Source organism: Botrytis cinerea, chromosome 16 (assembly GCF_000143535.2).
Source record: "Botrytis cinerea B05.10 chromosome 16, complete sequence".
NCBI classification, from domain to species: Eukaryota; Fungi; Ascomycota; class Leotiomycetes; order Helotiales; family Sclerotiniaceae; genus Botrytis; species Botrytis cinerea.
Window position 1 is genome coordinate 866,335 of NC_037325.1, and position 21,402 is coordinate 887,736.

General features: G+C 43.5%; 7 protein-coding genes across 8 annotated transcripts; 3 read left to right on the forward strand and 4 right to left on the reverse strand.

Moving 5' to 3' along the window:
• Positions 1-308: 308 nt before the first annotated feature.
• BCIN_16g02220 (hypothetical protein) lies at positions 309-1,752 on the reverse strand. Its single transcript, XM_001553293.2, has one exon. The coding sequence runs from the start codon at positions 1,287-1,289 to the stop codon at positions 480-482; it is 810 nt and encodes a 269-aa protein (XP_001553343.1). The 5' UTR covers positions 1,290-1,752; the 3' UTR covers positions 309-479.
• Positions 1,753-8,087: 6,335 nt separating this feature from the next.
• Positions 8,088-9,724, reverse strand: Bcsec22. Its single transcript, XM_024697971.1, has 4 exons — positions 9,438-9,724; positions 9,350-9,384; positions 9,185-9,294; positions 8,088-8,758 (listed from the first exon to the last, which is right to left on the reverse strand). Exons 1-4 carry the CDS (start codon positions 9,469-9,471, stop codon positions 8,290-8,292), a joined length of 648 nt encoding a protein of 215 aa, XP_024553788.1. The 5' UTR covers positions 9,472-9,724; the 3' UTR covers positions 8,088-8,289.
• A 72-nt stretch (positions 9,725-9,796) lies between these two features.
• BCIN_16g02240 (hypothetical protein) lies at positions 9,797-11,882 on the forward strand. Of its 2 annotated transcripts, XM_024697972.1 has the most exons (4): positions 9,797-9,870; positions 10,145-10,334; positions 10,397-10,801; positions 10,849-11,882. In XM_024697972.1, exons 3-4 carry the CDS (start codon positions 10,424-10,426, stop codon positions 11,188-11,190), a joined length of 720 nt encoding a protein of 239 aa, XP_024553789.1. In that variant the 5' UTR covers positions 9,797-9,870; positions 10,145-10,334; positions 10,397-10,423; the 3' UTR covers positions 11,191-11,882. The 2 variants fall into 2 exon arrangements, with proteins under 2 accessions (XP_024553789.1, XP_001553339.1); XM_001553289.2 differs by lacking the exon at positions 9,797-9,870 and having other exon boundaries at positions 9,873-10,334.
• A 235-nt stretch (positions 11,883-12,117) lies between these two features.
• On the reverse strand, positions 12,118-13,083 carry BCIN_16g02250 (hypothetical protein). Its single transcript, XM_001553288.2, has one exon. It carries the CDS (start codon positions 12,780-12,782, stop codon positions 12,396-12,398), a length of 387 nt encoding a protein of 128 aa, XP_001553338.1. The 5' UTR covers positions 12,783-13,083; the 3' UTR covers positions 12,118-12,395.
• A 586-nt stretch (positions 13,084-13,669) lies between these two features.
• On the forward strand, positions 13,670-15,153 carry BCIN_16g02260 (hypothetical protein). Its single transcript, XM_024697973.1, has 5 exons — positions 13,670-13,885; positions 13,939-14,089; positions 14,144-14,224; positions 14,274-14,786; positions 14,841-15,153. Exons 1-5 carry the CDS (start codon positions 13,823-13,825, stop codon positions 14,870-14,872), a joined length of 840 nt encoding a protein of 279 aa, XP_024553790.1. The 5' UTR covers positions 13,670-13,822; the 3' UTR covers positions 14,873-15,153.
• Positions 15,154-15,424: 271 nt separating this feature from the next.
• Positions 15,425-17,779, forward strand: BCIN_16g02270 (hypothetical protein). The gene is made up of 2 exons (XM_024697974.1): positions 15,425-15,809; positions 15,973-17,779. The coding sequence occupies exons 1-2, from the start codon at positions 15,725-15,727 to the stop codon at positions 17,310-17,312; spliced, it is 1,425 nt and encodes a 474-aa protein (XP_024553791.1). The 5' UTR covers positions 15,425-15,724; the 3' UTR covers positions 17,313-17,779.
• A 1,662-nt stretch (positions 17,780-19,441) lies between these two features.
• Positions 19,442-21,375, reverse strand: BCIN_16g02280 (hypothetical protein). The gene is made up of 4 exons (XM_001553283.2): positions 20,905-21,375; positions 20,700-20,839; positions 20,166-20,645; positions 19,442-20,110 (listed from the first exon to the last, which is right to left on the reverse strand). The coding sequence occupies exons 1-4, from the start codon at positions 20,951-20,953 to the stop codon at positions 19,727-19,729; spliced, it is 1,053 nt and encodes a 350-aa protein (XP_001553333.1). The 5' UTR covers positions 20,954-21,375; the 3' UTR covers positions 19,442-19,726.
• Positions 21,376-21,402: the final 27 nt, after the last annotated feature.

The window sequence follows — 21,402 nt, forward strand, 5'->3', positions numbered from 1 at the left end:
GTGGAGGTTGAGATGGAGATGGAGATGGAGATGCGGATATATATGCTTAGAAGGATGATGAGTATCTATCGAATCGAAACGAAGACAAGCGAGCAAAGGCTCGGGATCGAAAGAGAGAGAAGCTTACATGTATGTGGTATGGATGGAATAATTTCTATTCTATGATATTGCACATGATAGATACTTCACACACACACACCACGAAGATTCCATCCGGAAACTCACTCCTACTATGTAATTTCCTTGCTGTTTCATGATTCTGAACGGCTTCTTGTATCACATGCAAGCATTGGTTAGGAACAAGAAACTGATACTAATACTTTGATATTCTATATGCTATCATCCATGCTGAATATGCATTGCCAAAATCTAAAATGTTAAGGGCCATGTCCAAAATGTAAAGACAAGGCTAACGTATCTGTGAATGCAACATCTCCCTACTACTTTGACAGGTATCCCTCGAGGAATGGGATATCTGTCTATTCATTTCCCCACTCCAGTTTGAATCTTCCCTCTGTCAACTTGTAGTCCTTCAATGCCTGGATCGTCTCTTCGGCCGTTTTGCAGTCCACCACAATATTCTTATTTGCCTCTCCCACAAATCCAGCCTCTACAGAATTTTTGACCCACGCCATTAGTCCATCCCAGTATCCATCTACATTGAGTACTACAATACCTCTCGTATGAATACCCAACTGATTCCAGGTAACTACTTCCATCAATTCCTCCAAGGTACCATAGCCACCGGGCAACGCAACGAAGCCCGAACCCGGACCCCCAGCAATAACTTCTTTAGCCATCATTGATTTCCGCGCGTGCATATCTTTCACTACAGTAGTTCTACCATAAATCTCATATTCAGGAAGTCCGTCCCCGTTTTCTGGTGTCCCAGTTCCGTTTTCCCTGCTATGAATACTGGCCGTCTCGCTGTTGGGCCCGCGCTCATATTTCACCAATGGAGCGGGTATGATACCATGCACAGCAGTGGGACCAGATAGTGCAACGAGGGTTCGAGCTACTTCGCCCATGAGCCCGACAGTGCCGCCACCGTAGACGAGTGATATGTTCTGCGAAGCCATGTGCTGGGCGAGAGAACGGGCCATGGCCATGTGGGAAGGAGAGATGCCCGGAGAAGAACCGCAGAAGACGCATATCTTCGTTGGGGGTGGAGAGGTGGATGAAGAATTGGTTGTTTGGGCTAAGGGGGAGGAAATGGATGGGTTGGTTGATTCGCGAAGGGAGGGGACAGGAGAAGCGGCGGAGAGAGGAGAGGCGCCACCGGATGCCATTTTGTTTTGTGGGTATGAGTTTGAGAAGTGCGGGTGATGATGATGTTGTTGTTTGTGAAGTGGGAATTGAAAGAATATCTTGCGTATTGAAAGTCTTGTTTGTTGTTGTATGTTGTATGTTGTATACTGTCTGTTCGATTCGAGGTCTGTTCCAGTACGTACCTTAAGTACCCAAGAGAATTAGTGGTAAGAGTGGATGTATCTGCAGGTACGAGTTGTCTGGTGACGATCACAATAGAGAAGGAAACCTGTCAAAGGAGGAAACGTGGTCTGAGTTCAGAGAAAGGAGTGTGTTGATTTCTTGGTACGGAATTGACTGAATCACAATGAAGTATCTATGGTCATATATGTGATGGGGAAGAGAGGTACGAAATAGTAATGTTAAGATAATTGTTGGGTATGATACAGTCCACCCCGCAGTCTGTGGGGTTGTTAGCGCTGTGTGATTGGTGTGTGGATGATCACAAGGGGTGGGAGCTGGACGGCTGTTATGTCATTGTGCTTATGTAATGGTAACCTCTCACTGCATTCCAATTTCCCTACACAATCGCTTCCCGGTGAGCTATTCGGTTATGGTCATTTGACAGACTCGGGCATGGGAATATTTAAAAAGATGTTCAGACGACATCAGCACCATCAAAATTGAAGAGTGAATGCAATGGGATTATAGGGATTAAGAACATGATCATTGAAACCTCTGGATTCACAACATAATCCCTCATTGTCGATTCGAGCTTGTGGATCCCACAAGTGTGCTACTCGGGAATCGCTCGTTGGAGCACTGCATCTCGATATCCAGCGAGGATCATGCTCACGGAATATCTACTAAATAGTTAGTTCAAACGGATTTACAGTTAAATACGTTGTTTGTGTAATAAGATTTTCCCTGTCAGTTCATTTCCGTGGTGACATCATGATACAGCGCCATCTACTCAACCAATCTTCTCCGCCTACATTGTCAGTATTAAAACGGCACACGAGGCAGCGTCTTGAAGGACCTCGCACAGTCAATCCGTCATGTCCCGGTTGTTTTGACTATTTTATCCCGCCAGTAGCCCGTTACTGTAAACTCAATCTGAGTTCATACATATGACCATAGTCACACAACAAATGAAGCTTACCCGTTCGATGTCTCTGTCGGATAGTCCTGTGGTGCTATGCTCTTTGGGTTGAGATACCCCTTCGAGGTTGAATCATCACAGAAATCCTTGGAAGTTAAAGGAGGTTTTTAGAATTGCGAGAAATATGGGAATATGCTGGTATGAGCTTCCGCACTTATACTTTATGCTGGTAAACTCATTTCATATGTCTGCTAGAATAATACACTATCACCGCGCCTAATTTTTCGTAACGCGGCTCATGTCTACAAAAACACATGTGTCAGAAAGTGTTCTTGCTACAATGTTTTGCCCAATATCCATTCACAAATTCTCTGTCAATGACAACAGATCGAAAAAGTCACTCATACTATGGGCTTCAACACAATCCGTACCCCTGACCTTCTTCTCACTATTCACGCACTTAAATCAGTATATTTGTCCCTCCCAGTTGCTCCTTATATTTCCCCCTCTCCCATCAATTGTGATACAAACATTTGCTTTCCCTTCTCACCCCTTTCGAAAATCAATATGCAGATGTATTGAACTCAACCCTCTTCATTGCTTTAATCTTGGTGTTAGAGCTTGTTTAACGAGAGAGGTAGTCTAGATGTGGGATATGATGTTGGTAGTTAAAGTTGTTTGAGTGTTTAAATTAGTGGGCCCAAAGCAGACAGGGAAGATAGGAATACAGGCTGCAGAGTAAATGATTTTTAGGAGGATTAATAAGGAACTGTTGCATTGAGGATTTGCTTCAACCGAAAATTGAAGTGAGGTTTGTCGTGAGGTGAAAAAGTTGAAGTAGGCGAATCTGGGTTTCTAGATTTCGCATGAATGATTCTGCTAGACTTGGCATCCATTTACGGAATAGTAAAATATTTGACTATTTCATTTAACTAATGACCTCAACTCAATAACTTCTCTCTGCTAATATCTCATATATGAAACACTTCTTTCCTACTCCCCATAATAAGTGCTAGTGAGTCCGTCTCATCTTAGTCCCAAGGAGAACAAATGGGGAGAGCATTGGAATACTTTTCCTCGAAGAAACCTCCAACAATTTTTTTCACAATGCCATCAGACAGGCATTCCAAAACGAAGTTTCTCAGAACAGCCAAATGGAACCCTCCATACTTCAAAAAAAAAAAAATCTCCCTATGCATCTCCAATACAGGGACATCAGAAATACAAAAAATGACATCTACCTCGTTTTGTGTATCTTGTCTATCCATTAAGCCAGAAAGATGCGCAAAACGAGATAGGCAAATGATGTGAAGAAGTTCTAGACTATATCTCTCATAAACCTTTGTGCTTGTGGTTTGATCAAGTAAGTTTTCCTCAGTTGTAACAATTTATTGGTAAATACTGCAAAAGTTCTCTTAAATGATACTAGCTTGCTATGTATTGCATGCATTTAGATCAGGAAACAAACTCATAGATCTGTAGTATTTGTTTGGTCTCATTATGTGCCTTTGATAATAGTTAGCGAGCCAAGCAGGCTTTCTTTGGTGGAAAGGTAACAAAAGACCTGATCATCAACCATATCTGATTTAGGAGGTGCTGTGTCAGACTAGGATGGCAATGGATAGCAAAAGCTCCTTGGTAAAATAATCATATCAACCTCTGCTCCAAAGCAAAGATCCACGGCATGGTTTCTTGACAAAAGCGCATATCTCTTTGGACTATGTGAAAGCAATATCATGAAGGGGTAGATTACACATTCACAGATTCAACTACAATAGGTTCTGACCCAGTTTACTCCTGTGAGCGACTGGACATTTCTCTTTCTCTTACACCCAAAGCTGTCTATCTGATCATTTCACATATTGCTGCCTCGAGGCACCCATGATGTCGCCGACTAAGCAGAGTCTCAAACATGACTTGATATAGTAACTAGGGCAACTTTTTCCCTTGGACCTGATTTTGATTTTTCTTCCCACAACCTCTTCAATTACTTTTAAAGCACCAACCTTCTCAAAATAATCTAAACTCTTCACTTGATCATCAACAACAACTCAAACTCAAAACACCATTTCTAATTGCTCCGTTGCTTTCGCATTTCATAATGCCTCAATTCGTCATTGATATGCTATACACTGGCATAGCCGTAGCCACAGTTGTAAGCTTCCCTTTACCTCTCAAGATCGACAAGAAGCAGCCTTCTTACTCTGGCGGAGACCGCACCACTGTTCATTCAGTATTTGATGGTTTTCAATAAGGAATATATACTGATAAATGGGGTAGATGGCAGTGGGTTTTATAATATTCCCTCGATTGGTAGTTGCCTTCCTTAGGGGAGTAGTGGGAGCAACAATAAGAGTTCGTTTGCAATTTTAGTGGAGAGAGATTGTTGAGAATATGTAAGTGTTTTTAATCAATCTCCTTTGTACTTTTTGAGAACTTTGCGAGACCCAGAAACACAAAATACTCTCTTATAAACCAAGATCATTCTTATGTCTAACGATGAGGTTTTAGATCGTACTTCGCACTGCCGCCAGGAAGCGCATCGAAAGCCACGAGATGGCATCTACTACACCTTGCAGTTCGATTGGTCAGTAATGTTTCTCAAAACTAAAGCCAAAAAGAAGCAATATGCTAACACCCTTCGAGGGCACAGAGACAAACAACAAAAGCACACACAACAAAGCCTCGCCGTATCGGCTGCAGCAAAGCACTCGACCTTTTTCACTCGGCAGGCAAACACCAACGAGGCCCATTGACGTCAACAGGTGCGCTTTCGTGTATTCAATCGGATGGTAGCGAACAGTCGTGGTTCCTTCCTGGAAATGTCTTTCGTGGTAAGACATGATCCTTAGCCATTCATAATTCAAAGCTAATATCCTTACAGTTATACCGAAAGAGTGGAAAGGGATTCATTAGCATGAAAATACTTTTCCCACTATCGTTCAATCAAACCCCACCTCCCGCTTCAAGATTCCCTCGAGGATTCCCTTCTCAATTCTCCTTTCAATTCCAATTCCAAATTACAATCCAAAGATATCAATGATCAAGTGCAAGATGATTTAAAGGAAACAATTGATCGAGAACTACGCGACCGCAGCCAGTCAGTGCTTGTCTTTATACATCGCTGCTGATGTGATTGATCGCGCACCAACTGAGCACGAAATAACTGGTTGAAGAGCTCCACATCAACCTCACTGGATCATTCCTGATTTCCTGGACTGTTTGTCTTCAGAGCTGCCCCATGAGAACAAAATTCCTCTTGAGCTCTACAATCGATTGCCATCAACAGCAAACAGAGTTTCAAGACATGCAACATGCTTTCCGAAGAACTGGTCACTTCTTGTCTGCCCGTCATCGTGCCGCAACCTGTAGTAGAGAATACGCAGAGCTAAATTAACTACCCTGCATCTTCCTTGACACCACGCTACTACTGAACGACTGCATGAGCGTCCGCAACATCTTTGATGAAAATCTCCGATACACTGGCGGCAAAAGCAACTTTTCTACCTCACCAAAACAGCACTTACTGTCAAGTCAGCTGCTTCCGAGCGCACAAAGGATGTTCGGAGGTCAACTCTGACCAAGGTCTGTTCTCAGAAAGACAGTTTGTGTCAAGATCTAGTATCAAAGTTGAAGCATCTTTCCCTAAACGGAAGTACCGGAGACCGCGACTTGGCACTATTGTGGCAGGCAGAACCATATCGTGTGCCGAGAGGAGGGTCGATTGACAGACCAAGAAGATCTAATACAAAGCCAACTGATACCTCGTCGATCAAATAGAGCAAAAGCTTAAGCATGCAACATTCCAGCCGAAGTGCGGTCCTCAGTCCAAGCAGGCTACACTATTTGGGCAGCATAGCCTATGCAATAGGCAGCTGCCAAACCAAAAGCTGGAAATTCGAATTCCAGATACAATCCGTTTAGTGATTCACGTAGGCCTAATCAAATTTGAACCGCTCAGAGATCCTCTTATTGGAGCTTGAGTAACGAATGCCACCATCAGCTGCGGCATAGATTGCCAGCCGGTCCATCGTATGGTCCTACCTCGCCCCTTCACTCGCCAACTTCTCCAAATTACAGTCCATCTAGTCATACTATGCTAGATGGACTGAAGTTTGGTATTCTCAAATAAGACACTCTGGCTATGGAAAGCTGGCAAGAGGTCTAATTGGAGCCAGCACTTTGAAGGGAAGAAACTATAAAAGCAGGGATGTAAATGAACCAACAGGCTATAAACCGACGGGGCTTTCGACCAATTTCATTGCTCCGGCACGTCAGCCCGTTGAATATCAACAGTAAACATGGCTAACAATTCATGCAAGTTCGTAGGACCCGAGGAGCCCCGCAATTCACAGACCATGCTGAACTCCATCCGAATACTCTGATATTCCTTCCGCCGCCCAATCCCCTAATCTGGGTCACCAAGATAGCTTTGAAGCGATCGACCAACAGTACTGACCAATGCAACACCATCAAGACTCAAAACTCTGGAAAGTAATGTCTATCGGCAAATTACACCGTTGTTAGTGGGAAGTTCCAAGCACTTGCGGAAACGCAAGAAGAATGAGCGAAGCCCCTCAAGCAGATCCAAGCACAGGGGGCTTCAATACATTCTCATTCTGCGGGTGCTTGGAACTTCCTGAGCCGGCACGTAATGCCGACAAAAATGCGGCTCTCAAGATAAGGTGGACCAACTTGGTCGATCTTTCCAGCGAATGGGTCATACGTCTTCCCATTTGATGGTATCCTGATGCCAATGTCAATAGGGATAAGCCCAAGCTGCAGGATTCAACTCCTGTTCAGAAGTTATTATTTCTCCGGCTTTCAGCTGGTGTTCTAGTAACGCTTCTTGGCAATGCGAACAAAATCTTCCAGGATATCCTCAGCTTGGCGGGGGAAGAGGGTCCTCGATATCGCTACTGTAGCAAGGAAAGATGGTGGGTGGCCATATCCAAGCCAACCCAAAGCAACAACGAGTTTCGATTTCAGTACGTTTATTGCAGAACTCAGATCGAACAAGCTCTATGTAAATTCAAAGTCAGTGAGGTAGTCTCTTCCAATTCTCACGTCAATTCCGTCGAGAATCTTTGTATGTCTGCAGAGGAGAGATCCACCCAAGTCAAACAACCTAAGCTAATACAACCAGAACAACGAGTGGCAGACGCGACTGGATACTGTGGTTACTTTAAGCATTCGCCTTTTTGATACAAGTTCACAGACTGGATCTCGCTAATGAGCATTCGTGCTTTGCATAGCTCCTCTCCCTTTCGGTGTGAATCTTCCTTCTAGAAATCCCAATACTAACATGAACTGGGGTTTTCAGCAGTGGGAATTTGACAAATCGCACCTATGTCTGGAAAATCGTGGAACGTGGTTTCGAGTTGCAATACAATTGCTCCACTCCAACTGCACTAGCAGCAGCTCCTTGCTCGAAAACTTTCATTTCGTCGTTGGCAGACTCCTGCCTCGCCAGTTATTTTGCGAGTCGTCTTGTCATCTTCCGTACGCCAATCGCCCTTCTCATATCCTTTTAGTGTTCACATCGAAAAGGGAAAGAGAGGCAATCTCGAACCAAAGGACCTTATGTATGTCAAATTTTGGGAGAAGCGAATACAGATGCAAATACTAGTCATTGAGCTTTCGGATTTCCTTCTGATCCATCCTTCTTACTTGAAACGACGACAGATTTTGTTTACTTTAAAATTCCAACCGAATTGTGCTGTAAGTGAAAATTGAGTGAAAAGGATCATTTGAAAACAAGCTGACGATAATAGATCAAATTTCTTTTTTTTAAGGAAGACAAATTGCGATTTATTGGGAATCATTATACATGGAAGCAAAAGCTGCCGCCGTTGGTTTCGAAAACTCCTTTCATGTACATCACTAACGCCTCCCCAAACCTCATTTTTACGTGACCTTGTCCATAAGCACCTGAAGGATCAGAAAAATCTCCACCAGATGAAGATAATCATGAAAAGTCCTAGCCCACCAATTGGTCCATATTGCTTCAACATCAGTTCCCAGTTGATTCTTACGGCAGCTTTGCGGTATTTCTTGCTGTCTTCTCTCAATCTGCTGCTCACCTCACCCATACGCTCCAGGTTATCTCCTCTGTAGAGCAAGTCTTCAATATTCTTGGTCATAACCTTGGTAACATCTCGAAGTTCATCGTTAAGCTTGTCAAGATTCTGTGTTGCTCGTGTATCGGAATATGTGGATTTTGTCCGCGAAATGAACGTATCAAAATCCATGAAGGCATATGGCCGTAAAGTTGGTGAGTGTACTTGAGTGGCGGGGTATGTGGTGTTGAATTCGGTGGAAAGATCAGAGAGGTATGTGAATGCAAGCTTTCGTGGGTATGAGCGTTCGCAAATGCAGAGGAAAACGATGTCGTTGGCGATCATATAGCTGGGATCATGTTAGAAAGGTATGTATGATATATCCACTTTGAACTTTAGTTGCTAATAGATCACAAGTAATAGAAAGGCAGATGGTAATTCTGTCTCTCCAGATTATAGTCTAGAAAATTGCCAATTCGGATGCAGACTGCCGATAATCTCCTTCATTGCTCAGAACCAAAATCAGGAGATATGTTGAAGAGTTTCGTGGTGAAAACAGTTGTTCGTATACCACTTGCGCATATTATTCGAAGCAAATTTCAGATCTGCGCTTGCAAATTCTCACTTTGCCATTCCGTTTTGTGAGACTGTATGCGCTTCTTGAAAGAAGTACCATGGTTCTCGGCCTTGTTGCATCCCCCAGTAACGGCTACAGAACCAACCAAAGACAAGATTCATCCAGATGGACCAAAAGATATTGTGTTCTTGTACGTACTGCATAGTATATGGACCGCTATCGAGAGTTGCTTGATCGGCAGAATTTCGATTCATTTTTCGGAGCACCATCTTGACTTGTGACTTGATCTCTGCAAGGGAAGTCTCAGTCTGAAAATCACCCAAGTCAGCTTCGTAACCCCCAACTTAAGAACAGCATGCGCACCTGCTCGTCGTCAACTGAGGCGCATAACATAAGACCTGTGTTGCGAGATTAGCCGCATTCTGCAAAGTGTCATCGAAAATCGCCATACCATCCAGCCTCGCGATTTGTGTGGATTTGATCATCTTGTCTGGTTGTAGCTGGAGCTCCTCGAGGTATGTGTATCGAACTTATTAGGTGTTATTTAATACTTTATGAAATTAATACATGTATCGCAGATCTTGTGCAGATCTTCACTTGATATTAGAAAGACCAGAGAAAGAAGACCTCAGAAAAGTACAGATCAAGAAATTTATCATTCAAAGAGGTGGAAGTGTTCAAAAGGAACTGGTTACTTCAATGGATTCCAAAGCTGTTCCAATTTCCATCATCCATGTCTAGAGCCCTGAGTCGGATTAACTCTCTCCGAAGACCGACATGACACCTTCCCCCTTATAGCCCTTATCGCACGAGGCTACCAATGACGCACCAAGTGAGGAGGAGGCTACAACAGATATTTATTATATTCTCAAAAGAATATTTTGGTGAGTTCTTGTTTTGTTCTCTTCAACTTTCAATTTCAAACAATCTTTTTCAGATCGGAAGTCTTTATATTGAAAAAGCCAATCGTTTCAGAAAGGAAACCCCTCTGTTCTCTAACCTTGACTCTATTCTTTCCTTCTTTTAAAGAGAGGATTATACTGCATTATCTGCTTGGCCAATTCTGCCACTTTTCTTTTCCTTTCTTTTCAGTTTCCTCAATCTCTACCACCACTTCCAAACCATTTGTGTTACCAATATTCTGATGGCTTTACCTAGTGCGCCTCCTGTTCCGGAGACGGCAGCTCCACCGAGCTCGCCTGTTCTGGGCCCCGCGGATTCTGGAATTAATTCCCAGACCGCGGCGGCAGCGACATCGGTTCCGTTGTCAGAAGCTTCGCTCTCGGCTTATAACGAGGCGATTGGGGTGCTCGACCCAATCGCCCCGTATCAAACAGCAGCAAGACCAGTAAGTATACCCATATAATCACGTGTTCAAGATCTAGACCTTGAGCTGACTTCTAAATTCAGGAGAGAGACCTGGCTCCTACTAGGGAAATGAGCCAATTTCCTGGAGAAAGACCACTCAGTGCTCACTTCATGATCTCATCTTGCTCGGATAAAGCCTACGTTCCAACGCCATTCAACACCCCTCGCACCGCGTCTCGAAGAGAATCTCACCCTCATCTTGCACAAGCCTCCTCTCCTAGAAGAGAAGAAAAGCCAACTTTAAGAGGGGCAGCGCCTCGTCTCCGCGGCGGTGGTGGTGTAGGTGAAAATGAGAAGGTCTACCTTCGTGGGGGAGGCCCAAAGAAGAGACGTGGTGCTGCTGCTGGTAATGGTCGCAAGAAGCCAAAGCCTGACAAGTACGCGGATGTTGACCACTTGTTGTCCGACTTTAAATCACCTATCTTTCAAGAAGACGCTAATATCAAGGTAATGCTTCTAATTTCTTTTTGCCATATTATACTAACATTTGCCAGGCGGTTCTTACTCATCCACTGACAAGGCAAACGATGACCGAGCAAAGTGAACCATACCCTTTCGATGAGATGACTGGAGATGAGATTGCAACTACTGTCGCAGACTTCAAGTCGGATGGTAGCTACGGAAGATTTGATCCTGACTGGATAGATCAAGCTATTAAAGCATCTCAAATCCGCGCATCTGGTGGCTATGATGCCTATCTAGACAGTCAATTCGCAGAAGACTGGGCTGAAGATGAAGAGGGAGTCTCAGATGAAGAAATGAAGGACCTTAATAGTAATGGCGGCGGCGGCGGCGGCGGTGAGACAAAGCCTGAGAAAGAAGATGAAAAGAATTAGCCGATGATTATCATCTGCTCTCGCGGTGTGACATTCTTTCGATACTTCCACCCATTATAAAAGCTCGCAAGCGTTCAACAATACCGATGACAAGAAACGATCACTTCTATCACCGTCGGAAATACTTCATTACACCTAATTCTAAACATGTTCAAAGGAACAAACGCCCTCATATCACAACCCTTTACCACAATCATCCGAAGCCTTAGCTTCTCTACTGCATTCGGTTTTTCACAGCCAAACATCACGCAAATCTATGGTGCCCTCATTCCAGTTCAACTTTGTTTATTCTCAGATCAACGAATTTCATTGCGTTACCCGGCGTTCAATATGTCAGATTAGATACCCACTTGCACTTCTTGCTGTTGTTGGACAGCCTTTACAAAAGATACCTTTGATGAGTTTAATTTCAGGCTGACTCTAGGGCTAATTTGGCTGGATATTCAAAAGTCTCAATTCTAAGTTTATGCATGGGGTGTTTGTAATTTAAAGGGGATTTATTTAGCAGTTTGTGAGAAGCTTCAGCTACGAATCAGCTCAATGGAATTTTCGAATATCTGATAGGAAGTCAGGCATTCATAACCAAGGGAAGGAATACATGAGCCTAGTATACCTGTTTACACTTGAAAAGCTCAATTAGTTGGTTCCAATTTCCCCTTAATATGTGTGGAGTCCCGGGATAAATAGAAACAAAAAGTTCTTAAATTAGGCTCCTTCTAGTTCCACTGTGAAATTACAAAATGAAATCGCAAAATTGCAAAAAATTAAACACAAACTCCGACTGCTTTTTTCTCTCAAACATTTTTACATTCGCTGATTGCAAATGATGGCTCTTCGGACAAGGTCTTTAGGTCCTCTCTGCGAGACAGCCCTTTCGTTCTCATTTAGCACGCACAAAACCCAAAGCTTGTTTGATAAATGCGATGATGGCGAAGGAATGGCGATTTTTTTCACTTCACGCTTCGACCTGTGCTCCGTGGAGATACTGGCAGCGAGATGGAGTCTTGAAAGTTATCCATGCTGAGCTTCTGTGCTTATAATTGATGTTTTAATGTGCACAAAGTAAGGTATCATGGGGGTTTTCAATATGGACTTGTCTTGTTTCCACCACATCCCAGGTCGTCAGAGGTGGGTAGCTATCCTACCGAAAAGACAGCCAAAGAACCAGGCAAGTTCCCAAGCTACTCGGTCTTAGTGATAAAGCATTATTTACCGGTTGTCATACCAAAGAACCCCCAAAGAGAAATGACCCCAGCACTAATTGTTCTAAAAGCAACACTTCCTGGAACCCCGTGCTTCCAACAAACATACCCATCCACAAAGGCCAAATATCCCAAAGATGCAATCACAACATCCATCGCTTCGAAATGATCGCCGAAATACAAGCCCCATAGTGCCAAACCAACGACAGTAACGCGTGCCGAGCCGGATACCATCACGGGATGGGCAGGTTTGGAAACAGCAATCTTTTCATTGAAGCCGAATGTTCGGATGGCGTTTTCGGCGTTCCAGAGAGGTGCGGTGCCGCCTATGGTTATGATCGTGGCAAGCAGAAGAGGAGGAATGTGGCGGGGAATGAAGTGCTCAAACATGTTGAATTCGACGTTTGGTGAGTTTGACGATGTTGTGTGATGAGATGCTAGGATCGCTAAAGTAGGGATGCAGTTGCTTGATTTGTTGAAGATCTTTCAGGGAGAGAATGCAATCCTGATGATCTTGTGTATTTGGAATTGTGCTCTGAACTTCATATTAAGAAGAGATCCACACAAACAGATGTAAGATTGTTGTATTTTCAAATGTAAGCAAGTGGCGTAGCGCTTTTGTGCTTCACTCGATAGACATGCGCAGCTCACATTTTATGGGGAGTCGCTACCCCACATTCATTCCAACGTCTGATGGTGGGAATCTGGTTCAACTACCAAAATTATATGGAAATGTTTGGAAATCTGATAGTTCATTTAATAAGAACCTGAGCATAAATTAATGATATGTCAGATTTACGGTTCGGACAAATCTTCGCGACAGGCATACTAGTAATAACAAGATAACATCGTCTCTAGGCCTTGACTCGCTTGGCTATAGTATAAACTCTGTAGCATACCGGTTTTGTTTCATGCGGATCTCCCATGGAAGGAGTTCAAGGGTCTAGAGTGCAAAGATGGCACATCTAATCATGAAGATACTGCAAAAATGGGCGTCACTTCAATTCCCCGAAGTTACCGGTATGCTGAGAACTACCAATCAGTAAAATCTTCTTCCCTCAAAGTATACGAAGTTATTAGCATTAGAAGCCTTGTTTTTCTCTTTCCAAACTGGCACTTCTTTCTTAACATAATAAATGTTTGAGCTATGATGGACTAGCAGGTAACAAAAGCTCGGTTGAGCGAGATACCTCGGAACGGGAAACTTTCCCCGCGTTCTGAACAGGGGTTAAGTAGATCAGCGCATATAGCTTGATTACCTGCCTCCTTTTTCCCAACTTCAAAATATATGTTCCAAAGCAGAGAGAAAACATTTGGAATTACTGCACAATTCTTGAATTTTAGCCATTGTATTCTTTCTAATTCTTTCTAAACAATTCATTACTTGAGATCTCACAAGGCCCGACCAATCAACAAACCTAGCCATCAGCATGTCTAAGAATAACTATAAAGACATTGTTGTCACCATCCAAAACAAGATAGGAATCATCAAAGTAAGACCTGTATATTTAGTATCTAGTATAAGAGCTTACTGATGCATAACTAGTTCAATCGTCCTCAAGCTCTTAATTCTCTGGGAGGAAGTCTAGTACCCGAGACCATTGCTGCTCTACGAGAACTAAATGAGCATCCCGACACCGTATTCACAGTTTTAACAGGAGAGGGTAGATTTTTCTGTGCCGGTGCAGATGTCAGACGTGAGTTTCTGGAAAAATTCTAATGTTCACAACGTGCTGATATGTGAAATATAGAAGATGGCGCATTATCTGGCAAGAAGGAATATGCCAATGCCGCGGAAAAGAAAATTACATACCTCTCTAAATTTACCTTATGTAAGCGCCATTTTAACTCCAGAATTAATAGAGAGACCTAATGATCTAGCTCTCGAACTCATGCGCTCAATAATCGACCATAGCAAAGTTTTCATCCTCGCTCTAAATGGGCCGGCAGTAGGAGCTGGAGCGGCATGGTTTCCTGGGGTAGCTGATATTGTCCTCGCGTCTACATCAACCTACCTCCAAATTCCATTCTCGGCACTTGGTTTAGTTCCAGAATGTGGCTCGGCTATTTCACTAACCCAATCCATGGGTGTTCATCGCGCTAATGAATTCTTGATGTTTGGAGGAAAGCTTACTGCAGATGATATATTATCATTTGGGATTGCTAATCGAATCTTTGAGAAAGAAGGATTCGAGGAGAAGGTGATTGAGTACTTGGGAGGTATTTTGAAGACTAATGATGGGAAGAGTATGATGGAGGCGAAGAGATTGCAGAACTTGCCATTGAGAGATTCGAGAATATTGGCGGTGTATAATTCGATTGATGCGTTGGCTGAGAGATTTGTTGATGGAGCGCCATTTGAAAGATTTGAAGCTAAGAGAAAGGAAATGGAGGGTGAGTAACCAAACGACTTTCCGACACTGGCATTTAGCTAACACAAATTTGCAGCCAAATCTAAAGCTCGAACCTCAAAAATCTAGAGTGGGCAAGTTCTTGGAATGTTGATACAATGCACAGAAATAAATACACAGAATTTCCTATAGACCGTGTTGTAGTAAAATGATCTATCTGTTTCTTGGTTGCAGGCTTGCATCCTCAAAGCGTTTGAATCATTTTCTGTATTCTGCTGCTAGGAACAGCCTCCTGGTTCCTACCTGGGTATAGCCAATAAATACCCTCCGGTTATGAATTTAATCCTAGATTAATTAGATTTCTAGGATCTTGTGGATATTTTACACCATTGAATTGATAGTTTTTCTCAATTGAGAGATGCGTTTGTTTTCAAATTAGATGTGTTTTAGTGGTCTCTAAAATAAGAGAAGTCTAGTTGCCATTCTATTGGCTTGCCTGTTAGAACAAACAACCTAGTGTGGGCAATTGCATCGCAGGCACGGTAAAGTAATTGTGAGAGGAAGCAGCTAATGGGATCTGGCGGCTTCTGCTACGTTTAGGTAGATGTTTGTGTTGAAACACGTGACTAAGTCATATGTCATTTCCACATACGTAAGTGGGATGGTAGAACCCCTTCATACGAAGGGGTAGACAGAATAATAGAACCCTTTTACCCCATACGCGTTTTTGTGTATACACCTCCTTACGAAGTCTGTCCAACAGTTTGGCTGCTGCTGAAGCTCTTAGCATATATGTAGTTTTAGCGTCAGATGTCACTCTCCGTCAAGCAAACGCGGGGTAAAGGCCAGTTTCCATCTTGCTCAAACTTAGCACGGTCTTCTTAGTCAATACGTTTCGCTCATTCTGATTGAGACAAAGGAGGACTAGAGCCCACTTGCACTTTCATTTGGATTCAATTCAACGACGGACTTGACAACGCGATGGCCATTACTATGTGTGCTGTGTGTGGTGAATGTGATGGTAAAATCCTCCGTTGCAGTCGATGTCATTCTCGTGAATATTGTGGTATGTTTTTCGTCCCTCCTCTTTAATTCCTCATCGATATCCGAATGAAGTGGTTCAAATCCGGTATCCAAGTCAACCGTGGCAAATTTCAAATCAACTTCGCAATCTTCAGGAAGCTTGAGGTATCAGGAACTACGTAAGCTAACATTTCTTTTATCAATAGGCAAAGACTGTCAAACCCAGGATTGGCCAACCCACAAGAAATCGTGCAAACGACAAAATTTCATCTTGAGAGTTGACTTATGCCCTTCTTATCTCACCAATCCTCGCGTTACGCGAACTCTCTCATGCCCTGCTAATGCTTCTTTTGCCGATCTGCATGAAGCGCTTCAGATTGCATTCGGATGGAAGGACTGCCATCTCCATGAGTTTGAGGTTCTCAATCACAGCGAATCCATGGGCGATAAATTCTCGGCCAGCTCGCGGGCAACGCTCCTCCGCATAAGCCCCTCAAACATCCTGGAAGAAGCTCAAGACGACCAGAACAAGTGTAGCAGTGAAACTTTACTTAACCAAATCCTGGATGGAGAATTGACAAGAGGTAAAACCATATTGTACCGCTATGATTTTGGAGATGACTGGGAGCATGTCATGGTTTGTGGAGGACGAGCAGATCCAACCGAGAATTTCGAACTTTTAGGTGGAGAAGGCCATGGGTGTGCTGAAGATGTGGGAGGATCTTATGGATGGATCAAGTTAATCGAAGCTTACGATTCAAATAACCCGACAAAAGATCAGCGAGAAACTATGGATTGGTTTGAGGAAGAAGCACATAACAAAGATTCATATGGCCTCCGAGGAGCAGCAAAATACACATGGGACAAAGAAAAATTGAACACGGCTCTCAAGGAGCTCAACACTTCAGCCCTATCTGGAGATGCTTCTTCAATTCTTCTGATATCGCTGGGCAAGGAATTTTGGTTCGATGGAATGTATGCCGATATGATTGCCAAGCTTCGCACTAAAGCCACGGTCAGAGAAGTAACGGATAGCATGTCAGCAATGAAACACGTCAAGAAATCAATCGAAAATTATAGCACTATCATAGTCACTGACGCAGTTTTTATGCAACCCATATACCATGCGATCAACCGGGAATTGATTGGATACGTCAAATCAGGTGGGAAAGTGATATTTGGCTTCATGGTTCCGAATCTTGCAGAGCCACCAACATTTGAGAAGTTCTTCAGCAGTTCAGGCTGGGGTCTCAACTGGAAATTTGGTACTTACACCAGAGATACATACGAAGTCAACAGTCAGGCCCACCTCACGGGACTTTGTCAAGCTACCTTGAAGTCTTATAGCATGAAAGCTCTCAGTTTACAAAATGCTAAGCCACAAGACAGAGTGTACGCAGGTCCTGATGGCGCTAGAGATCAAAGTCCTGCTATTTTCGCTAAATATGAAAGAAGCGGGGCAAAACAGGGTTATGTTGGCTGGCTTGGCGATGTCAATACGGAGGAAGGAACAACCACGTTGCTTTTAGCAATGTGTGGCTTCTGAGGCTTTTCAATGGTTCACTACTCAGAAGCATAAGATATCTGTTAATCAAAACTGCTTAGAGATCTTCTTGTCTTGCTTGCTTTTTATTCTAAAAGTTGTGAATTTCATAGCAATGCCATAATAATCGGCTCAACTCACCGCGGTCTCGTTTTCCGCCGTTGAAGTGTTGAAGTTGATCACGATAAGACAATGTGAATGGTGCTGTCTTTCTCAGAGCCCAATAGACGTGAATAATTTTCAACTATCTCTTACCTCCATCAAACGTTATCGGGATTTGTACCAATCCATGAGTTCTGCAGGAAACCCTTCACCGTGTACCCCCGGAACAGGCTCGATCAACAACAAAGGGTTTAGTTGCCCATATTCCCTAGTCAAAACCGTCTGAACAACTTTATGAAGTTCGATCTCTTGTTTCAAAGTTGAGGCATATGAGCCATCTCCATGGGACAATGGAATATAATCACCCATCCGACCAATAGTCTTGAGTGGTCCTTTGCGATTCTGGTGCTCAACCTAGAGATCTCTAGTTCCAAACCGGTCTCGGTCTGGATATAAGGTGATCATTTACTACTCATATTCAGGCTTTCGCAAAAATACCCATTCAGAAAGGTTACCGGCGCGTAGTTCAAATTTGGCTCCCAGCACTCTCGCTATACTCAATGTAGTCACAGTGAACATTTTCTTCCCGAAATTTGTGCCAATATTACCTCACTTTTGTGCTGCCGATACAGGGTAACAAATTAAAGAATAGGGCTAGCTTTTTACCGCTTCCGACATCCAGCGGTGCGCCAACATATCGGACATATACCAGACTTTTCAATGCAGCGAATTTATAGTGATCTCGAGATAAGGTATCAATATTAGCAGGAACAAGTAAAGCGCTATTAGCACGACCGAACTTGAAGATGTCGATAAGTGTTGTCGGTGACGAGGGGGTTTGATGCGCCCAGGACGGGAATTGCGTAAATAAAGAGAATTGCAGATTACACAATCGACATTCCAGTTAACTGTTCACGATTCTAAGCTATGGGCTTAGATAATTGAATTATTGGGGGTATGCTCCAGTTGACGTACGTGAATCATTGGTCAAGGAGTGCGCTATCTCCTTTAAAAGCCGGAGTAATATATTCTGTAGTCCGGGAGGTATGAAAGACCATCCAAGGGTCGTATTTCGCCCCCACCCAGACCTCATCATTACATCGATCGCCAAGTAACTTCTGACAAATACATCGACCTCGATACAATCAAAGGGCCGCAGCGCTCGAGTCAATCACCAAATTTTTTAGGTACTCAAAATTTCATCCAGCATTCGAAACACCCAAGCATTTGATCCTCAACTAGCATATGCATCAAAAGAGTGACGGGAAACATGCAGCCTACATCATGAGGGCAGTGAGGCCATTATAGATCTTGATCAGAGAGAAAGGATGTCTGAAAGAAAGAGCTGTGATTATACAGATCTCTGACAATATTGTTCGAGACTAGCTCCCTTTGCTCTCAGATCCACATGAATCATGCACTCGACACAAACGGTGTTCGATCAGATAATAAATTCAATAAAGGCATACGAGAGCAAAAAGGAATAGACAATAACGTGCTTCAGATTTCTAAGCCTTACGCGACGATGATGAGTTATCGAACACTACGCCTTGCGAGAGCTGAATCAAAAAAGAACTCTAGATTTGATTAGGTCAAAAGAACCTAGTCATGGCCAATGTCCATAGAAATATACACTTATCTGAGACTCTTCTCATGGGAAAGAGAAGTATGGACGCAAAGACTGAAACTTGTATATGGTGAAGGATGAATAACAAATCATGAAAAAGTAGTGGAGGAAATGAATGTATAATGGAATACATAGATGAGATACGGTAGGTATGCGAGTCGAGGAAAATAGGTGGGATATGCAGAGGAGAACCAAAGAAGGGGCCAAGATACGGGGAACAAAGTTTCAATCATGTGGACTTCGAAATTGACAGCACAGAGGTACGCTTAAAGCATGCTCTTTGTCTGATGTCAGACGTGCAGAGTACTGAATGTTCAAGGCCAGGGATGGAGGAAGCTTAGTCCCGTCGAATCTTGTCAACCGAGGAACAGCTTAATATCATAAAAGTTGTATACTTTATTTTTGTATTTGTTATTATACACAGGGGTATTAATCGCAAGGTATGCCAAGGTATCGCGGATTTCGTGCCCTTTCCCATAACTCCATGTAGCCATGAAAACCTTTGATCCCATGGCATCTCAGAATGCCGTTTCGCATCTTATTTTCTGTGGTCGCTGCTCATTATGCAATCCTGCAAGAAGCGTGTGTTGCATCATAAAATCTCAAAATGAGGTATTCGTAACGTTTCTGTAGTGTTCAAAAGTCCATAGACGAGAAAAAAATGGAATTATAATCGCACGTCTCGTAATCATCTATAGCCGCGATTTCTATCATTTCCTCGCCCGGCGTTCCAGTTGTTGCCATTGCGGTTGTTGCTGTTACCAGCACGACCTCCTACAAGATTGTCGCTATAAAGTCCTTGGCTTCTGGTGTTGTTACGACTGCCCCCATCCCGGTCATCGGTATCCATACGATCGTCAAATCCGTAGGAACCATCGATAATATCATCCCGAGAACTTCGCGAGCTATCATATCTTGAATCATAGCTATCAGAAACTGAACTACGTTCAACACGGCTAGCTCTTGGACCGGTAGGAACGCTTAATCGAGGCGCAGAACGTTGGTTGGCCGGTTGAAGCGTTGGCGCGGGAGCTCCCGATTTGTTGTAAACGTGCAATAAATTACCATCCGCCTATCATGGGTTCGTTAGTAATGATTCAAGGATGTTCTACCCTGACTGAAAATACCTCTTGGTTGTTGAATGTATCAATGACGTTGTCAGCTCCATCTTTGGTATCAAAAATGATCTCCGCGATAATTCTGGGGTAATCAGAGATAAGGCGGCAGCTGAGTGGAGGCCCACCAACTGGTGTCATCGCGGTCTCGATATCTTGTGCGGAAGTGCCTCGTGCGAAATTTTCTGCCATTACAATGTATGGTCCTGCGAGTCCCTTGATAGACATGCTTTTAGTCGCCTTTGATTTCCCAACGATGTTATACTGAGCGTTCAGGTTCGGTGTTGATGCAGAGCCGTTGAAAGCTTTCGCAAGACGATCATTGCGCACACGCGTATTGATATTCTTAGGGCCCCGAGGAGGATTTTGAGATGTTCTAGAACTGCCTGGGTTGTTAAGAGAGTGCAGATCATGAGTCCATTCCGCATCAACATTTCCGACAGTGGGTGTGGAATTTTGCCTTGGTGCAGGTTTGGGTGCAGCCGGGCCACGCTATTCGATTGTTAGATTCGTAGATTTGTAGACACCTGCCAATAGCCTCCATACCTTTCCAACACCCATCCTGCTTGCAAGTGAGGGACCAGTGCCTGGCTTGCGATTGTTGTTTGTCGCTCCTGGCGCACTTGCTCGACGATTCTTGCCCAGGAATTTGTTTGCTAGAAGCTCATCCTTGCGACGCTCACGTCCTAATCTTATGTCAGTCACTGGCAACATAGCCAAGATACTGCATATTCTGATCAAGGTTAACTACCTTTGTTAATGAATCCATTGAAATCGGGTAGATCAGTTTTGGGTGCCATAGTGATAAGTTGCAGCTACCGCTACCTGTTATTAGTGTTATGAAGGTTGATAGATTCGCAGATTTCCTGAAGTCCTCCCTCAACAATACTCAAAAAGGCGGATGGAGATTTTCAAGATCGAATGATAATATTTGAGGTCAAAGACAGGAGTTAAGGTGAACGAGGGATAGGATGGCCGAGGATAAATGAGTCCAGGTCGCGAAAGTTTAACGTCGCATTTGGGGAGTACGCGAGTTGCTGTGAAGCGGGAGGTGCGGCCGCGTGATCAAGCGTACGGGTTGATTTGAAATATCTTGAACATGGCCTACAACGGACGATGTTCTTTTATCTTTGTTCACTCCATGATCTTATGAATAGATATATTTTGAATAAAACCGTGTGGAAGGTGTAGTGAAATTGGTCTGAGTTTTCAAGGTCAGATCGATTTGTAAATTGATTTACCACCAAGG